Here is a 7,115-nt window from a genome sequence, read left to right as displayed (position 1 = left end):
GGCCATTATTCCTTGGAAAAACTACATGACCTCACTGTTTCATTCTTGGTGGAGATCCTCATTGAAGAGGAAACCAATCATATCTTGGTCCTTCCCCTCCACCATTTTCATATTCATTGGCAAATGGGTGTGCAAACGCTCCCTCTTTATACACGTTACGAATGCTATTTCAAATTCTCTTCTCTGTGCCTTATCAAATGCTTTTCTTCTTAATGACAATTTTTTTTTGGGTTTTAATATACACATTTTATGTGAAAATGTGAGTAGATAATAAAACTTAAAGGCTAAAAGGAAATGGCACAATTGTTCAGTATTTTTAAATGTATACATGGCATAAATTTATGTAGCTGTGAGGCACAATGAGAAGCGGTCAACAGAAAGTCAAACGTTTCGGCTATTAGTTATTACTAGTCGCTAACCCGTGCGATGTACGGGATAGTTGGTTAAATAACAATTACAAATAATCATACAAAGTGTGCAAAATATGTTCTTTGATTATAAATATCGGGTGTTTCACATAACACATAAAGACCACACCTTGGTTTCTCTATGTCGATGAAAAAATTATTGTCAACATTCCAATAGCTCATACACAAATTTGGGCATAATATGAATTCACATAATGCTCAATTGCAAATCAATTTATAGTCTACCACTAATATAAATCATATAAAAAAATTTATTGATAAAATGAATATTTAAATGTGTAAATAATCTCATGACAGCAATAGCAAAACCATGCATTTGTTGTCAGGGAATAATATGCCACATAAACACATGGGGCACTATGCCACTATCTCTTATAAGAAGCAACTCATAAACACAATATTCAATACTTTGAAAAGAAATAGCTGACAAATAGTCTAAGTATCTTTGCTTATCTACTCTTTATGGCCCCCAATTTTGATTATGTTGGCTTCTGGGAAACTATTAAGGAGATCATTTGCAGCAACATATATTTGTGTCAGATGCATCTAATTTCCTTTAGATACATCTTAAGTACATGCAAATAATAGTAGTTTGAAAGAGTGTCTATTTGAAAGGAATCAAATGAAATGCCTATATATTTCAGTTTCAACTATCTCTATAAACAATTAAAACCAAATTTCATAAACTCTTTGGATATATCTTAAGTAAGACATACAATCAATTTCAAAAACACAATTATTCGAAGCAGTGCTATTAGGCTTAGCCAAGCCACTCTCTATGGAAAAAATTTAAAAGACAGTAAGGTTCATTTAAATAGAGACAATGCAATAATGTACTAATAGCTATTTCTATGAGCAAGAAAATAAAAAATATTTGAAGCAATTGCTTGAAATCATTTAAGTACATGCCATCAATGAAGCTACAACATTAACATTGTTCATAACATTAATTTATTATTTGTAGCACAAGTTCTTGGTTCGTGATAAGCAATGTGGGCATGTAAGATATACATTGGTGCATGGAAATCTACAAAATCACCTACACAAAAACAAAAAAAGGAGAGAGAGTTAAATCAATGATTGTGTAATAATCATAGTACAGTTTAGATAGAGATGAATTCTAAATGCAGGTTTAGTCTCCTCCTTTTTTGGGTCTATAAAATTTACAAAATCATAGATGCATTGCAAACAAACACCAATTGATTTGATCAATCTATGATCAAATTAAAATGGAGTATATACATTCATATTATGCTATTCTTTTTTATTTATTAAACAAATTAATAACTTTCCTAATACCTGAACAACATGAACTTTTAAAAAGGAAAGAAGTGAGAGACCAGCCACAACAAATTAATATCTTTCCTGATATTTAGGGGCCCTTTGGTAACGTTGATCTAGTAATGTTGTTTGTATTTTTTGGAAATACGTGTGGGTGAAGAAGTATGTGAAAATGCGTGCAATGTTGTTTAAAAACTAAAAACATATGTTTAAACTCCTATACCAAACGACCCTTAGTTTTTTAATAGTTGGCAATATCTTGCAGAGGTTTACATTTTGAATTTCTCAACTCCAAATATTTTCCTTGTTCATGACCTTTATTTATTTATTTATTTTTTGTTGTATATAATACAACAATCACACTCATTACTTAAAATTAGAACTCAGATTCATTAACTTATAATTAGAAGATTTTTAATGCACCTATCAAAATGAATACTCATGGCAATCTCAATTTTCAATCAATCTTGTATTCCCAAAATAAGGCTACATTGAACAATGCAGAAATCTAACAAAGAGGCAAATGAATTGCAATCTACACTTCAATTTTCTTCAATTGGACAAAGACATAGGAAATGAAAAGATGGAAAAAAATGACATCAACAAAGATAGATGTAAGCAAGAATCTACCTAAAAAACCCTATCTCTATAACTAAAATTTTGCAACCAACATTAGGAAAGAATTATAGTTGGACTCAAAGTTGGAATCACATATATTATAGCACTTGCAACTCATGTTGATATAAGAGTCTTAGGATGCTCAGAACTTCCTATGACAAAACTTAAAATTGAATGAAAAAGATGGCATAAAGAAATTGAAACAAATCCTCTATCAATGACAAAACCATAACCTAAATAAAGAAAACTTTAAAATCTCACAAAAGTATACCAAGCAAGGAAAAATATTCTAACCAAAAAAACAATAATTGACAAAATAGATCCCCAAAAATTGGAAAAATAAAATGGGAAATCAGGGTACCTTTAACCCTGATTCAATTATTTTTTTTGGCATAAGACCCAATGTCAGGTACAAAAACACGGTATACTGCAATTGGAGAAAAGAAGAAAAAGAATGAAAATAAGAAATCAGAAATTAATTAGGAAGATGGAATCTTAACAACAGTGAACAATATAGAACTATTAAGGCATAAACAATGTAAGAATGGAACCTTTGTTGTTGCAAGGAAGGAACGACACAAAAGCAGGAGAAGAAACTATACAACATGAAGGAAGGAAAAAAAAGAAAGAAGCTATACAACAATAAAAACTAATCTGAACCGTAAATTTAAAACTATCTTCACATTAAGATAGAGTTTTGATTGGAATTAACAAAACCCACTACGGGCTCCAAAAACCATCAATCTAAAAGAGAAAATACTCCCAAACAAAACCCTAAATCATATTTAATAGGAAAACTTATAAAAAAAAATTAGAAAACTTACTGGTAATAGTGTCTGAGAAAGACTGGTCTCTGATGGTGGTAAAAAGAAATCATAGAGTGGGCCTAATTTCTGAGCTTTTCTCTACAGCCAACGGCAACAACTAAAAATGCAAAAAATTGCAAACCATAAACTCAAACTCAAGAGCCAAATGGAAAAACACAGAATAATTAACCCCAAAATTTTTAAATATACATAGAAAATAAAATTGAAGTATGCCTCAATTTGATATACAAAACTTGTAGATATCAATAGCTCGGCATCTAACAAGTGATTGGCAAAATGGGTTTTGATTGGGTTTGCCTGTTATTCAAGTTCTAGCCGTAATCAAGATTAATAAAAAGGTATGGGATCTGAAAATTTAAAGCAATGCAAATCAAGATTAATAACAAAATCCAAAACCAAACCTAACATACCATATCGTCCCCCCAACGGCCAGATGATTCTGGCGAAAACCCACTAAGAGAAATATCTGTAGCCTCTCTCCAATGGAATTGTTTTAGTCTCTGAAACTTGATTTGTCCCAATGTCCCATGAGAGGCGGTCTGTTAGATCTGATTGGCGTTTGGGTTTTGGGGAAGGAGAAGGGTAGAGAGATTGATAAAGAGAGAGAAGGGTATGGGTCTTGCAATGTTTGTTGGGTTGAGTTTGCGTTTGAAGGAGAGATAGAGATTGAGAAATAGGTTTTTGTATCAGGTATTGTTTAGAAGTTGAAGATTATCGGGTTTGTTTTGGGGAGAAATAGTTATTGGGTTAGAAATAGTAACGGTGTTTAGGGTTTTAATTTTATTTTTTAATAGTTTTATTTTTTGGTTTTAATAGTTTTATTTTTTTAAATAATGCTGTCGTGGAAAATTGTGAAAGTTTCAAAAGTTTCGGTTTTATATATATATATATATATATATATATATATATAAACTAGACTTATTGGCACCATGTGCAGCACCTTCTTTTTTTTTATTTATTTATTTTTATTGGTAAGAATTTAAGTTTGAGTGTCATTAATGTTTTGTACAACTTAAATATAAATATGTTTATATATTAAAAAATATAACTAAAAGAGCTGTTAAATCCATTGATAAAGTATGTTTGTTTGAATTAAAATTTTCCCAAGTAATTTTCAAAATCCTCTCCTTGATACAAGATCTATGTAGGTTAGGAAATCTTAAAAAAAAAAAAAAAAAAAAAAGGTCTATCTAGAATTGTAAGAAAAAAAATTCTTTAACTTTTCTTCCATCATACTTCCATGTTTCCTTTCAAAACCTTAGAAACCTATGATGGGGCTACCATGAGTTAAGTCCTCATATGCTAGTAAAAATGGAGAAGTTGGACCTAAATTGATAATATTATTTAATAATATAAATTTTCATGAAAATGTTGAAAGGTTCTATATCTTATTTTATTTCTATTGTACTTTTATTTTTGGGCAAAAATATCCGTTTTGTCTCTAAAGTTTGCATAAAGTTCATTTTTGAGACTTTTTTTCTTTTTTTTTTTTTTGGGCTCTAAATTTTGGTTTAGTGACCTCTTTAGGGTGGGAATAATTCGTGAGGAGTGTAGGGTAAGAAATTTTTGTCATCTCGGAGTAACATCACTTTCACCTGAGCATCACTTATAGCACCATTAATACCACTAGGACTGGCTCAACAAATTTTGGGCCCAAAAACTTTAATTGGGACAAAAACAAGAGTATAAGAGCTAAGAAGAACAAAAAAATTAAATAAATAAAAGAAAAGGAGAGTAAATAGAAGCTAACATGAAGATCAAAGCAGGGTTGGCTCACATACATTATATCTCCATAGAATAAAAAATAACCAAGGTTCAAATCGCTCATCGACATTATTGTAACTACTACGAATTTGCCAATTATGAATTGGGTGTCTTAGCCATTCAACCATAGATGTTTAGCAGGGATCCTCGTACATGGTGAATAACCAAATTCAAATTGAAATGAAATCCTTAAAATAAATCGATGCAATTTAGGAGGACTCAATGAAAGTACATCAATTCAAATCCTAGATTTTCGAATTTAGAGATATATTGAGAGAGATTAAGAATTCTCACTAGTTCTTAGATTCATGGACCCAATTCAATTTAGTGGGATTTTTCACTCACACTTTTTTTTTTTTTTCCCATCAAGAACTTATAGCTATTACTTTGACGCCAAAGAAGCATTCAACCCAATGCTTTATTTCTGTCCTAGTTGATCCCAATTCGACATTAGAAGTATATTGATTTTTATCCAATAAACAAATACTTTTGTCTCTAAATACTGCATATTTGATTCCATTCATAAATCTATTTTCTTCCCTATGAGTTTTATTAAATTATAAATAATAATAATTAAAAAAAAAAGTGAGAAGTGAGAGAAAAAAAATTGTGATTTAATTTATTCGAGAATTAATATGGAAAAATAGAGTGATTTTTTTTTTTTTTTTGGTTATAAGAGATATTTAGCCTCTCTTGGCAGATGAACATTAGATTTTATTAAATAGTTTTTCTGCTATTAATTGAGATTTTAATTTTGTTAGTAATCTTTTGTTTGATTTTAGTTGTCTTTTTACGTGTTTTAATGGAACTCTAATATCTCTTCTCGTGTTTCATATGCTTATTGAAACTCGTTATTTTGGGAAATAGCTGCTGGGTTTTTTTTTGGGAGAGGCGTGTTTTAAATGAAACTCTATGTCTTCTCATATGAAACAGAGAACACCAGTCTCTCTCAGTCTGTTTAGTTCCTCTCTCTCTGAGCGTATCTCGTTTCTAAATGTCCCAAATGACAAAACTCCGACACAGGAAGAACCAACTACCGTTCGACATCGTACTGAACATCCTGGCTAGACTGCCGGTGAAATCGGTGACAAGATTCAGGTGCGTTTGCAAATCCTGGGACTCCTCAATCACCACGCCTTATTTCATCTCCACCCACCTTAATCACAACAAAAATCATGGTAATGGTTGTGTCATACACATGCCATCAGTAAGAGACACAAACCCTTCTTCCAACACTAACAGACCTGTCTGTACGGTGGCTTTGGACCGCCCGTTTGATAGGATTTCTGAGATTGGAGTTCCTTTTGATTTTCCTAATGCTTGTTTCCAAATAGTGGGTTCTTGCAATGGCTTATTGTGCCTCGCTAATTATGGCAGCTCCACTTGCGCTAATGATATATATTTGTGGAACCCGAGTATTAGAAAATTCAAGAAATTGCCTCATACTTGCTTACGACAGTTAAGGTTTGTTAAACTCGGATTTGCTTATCATTCCCAGAACAATGACTACAAGGTTGTGAGGATTTCATTTTCTAGTTTCTTTCTAGCTCTAGCTCTGCCTCTGTCTCTACCTCTGCCTCTGCCTCTGCCTGAGGTTGAGGTGTACACATTAAGTTCGGATTCATGGAGAAGGGTTGGAATCGAGTTCACAACCAGTGTAGTGAATTGTCCAAACGATCTTTCGCCAGCTCCATTGGTTAGTGGTGCTTTACACTGGTTGGCATTTGTAGTAGAAGGAGAAGAAAATCGCAAGGGTAAAAATATGATTTTGTCATTTGATGTCAATAGTGAGAAATTCGGAAAGCTAGAACTGCCTAATGGTTCTGCCAACACCCTTCAAAGATGTCTTTCATCATTCAAGGGGAAACTGTCTTTTATTACAAGTGAACATAGTGAACAACCTGGCTTTCAATTCTCAATATGGGCGTTGAGGGAGTATGGTGTGGTTGAGTCTTGGAATAAACTTTTTGTTGTGCCATCTGAAAGGGTGGCTTGTTGGATTTCCTTGATCGATTATGGTTCACTTATGGTTTGCTACAGAAATGATCCAGGAGAGAGGCAAGGATTTAAGCATGCTTTAATTGACATTGAAACTCTACAAGAGAAGAAGGATCCCGATATCCAACATCCTTCATATATAACTACTTTCATGGAGAGCCTTGTTTTACTTGATGGAACAAATGTGGAATCTTACTAA

The 7,115-nt window shown here is 32.3% G+C and overlaps 1 protein-coding gene across 1 annotated transcript; it reads left to right on the top strand.

The window, feature by feature from the left end:
* The first annotated feature begins 5,921 nt into the window (after positions 1-5,921).
* On the top strand, positions 5,922-7,115 carry LOC115985282 (F-box/kelch-repeat protein At3g23880-like). Its single transcript, XM_031108241.1, has one exon. The coding sequence runs from the start codon at positions 5,922-5,924 to the stop codon at positions 7,113-7,115; it is 1,194 nt and encodes a 397-aa protein (XP_030964101.1).

The sequence above is a fragment of the Quercus lobata genome, chromosome 4 (assembly GCF_001633185.2).
Source record: "Quercus lobata isolate SW786 chromosome 4, ValleyOak3.0 Primary Assembly, whole genome shotgun sequence".
In the NCBI taxonomy this organism is placed as follows: domain Eukaryota; kingdom Viridiplantae; phylum Streptophyta; class Magnoliopsida; order Fagales; family Fagaceae; genus Quercus; species Quercus lobata.
The sequence above is the reverse complement of the archived record's forward strand: the minus strand, read 5'-3'. Positions and strand labels throughout refer to the sequence as shown.

Coding starts and splice junctions, on each gene's coding strand:
- LOC115985282 (XM_031108241.1), top strand. CDS start 5,922: ATGACAAAACTCCGACACAGGAAGAACCAACTACCGTTCGACATCGTA.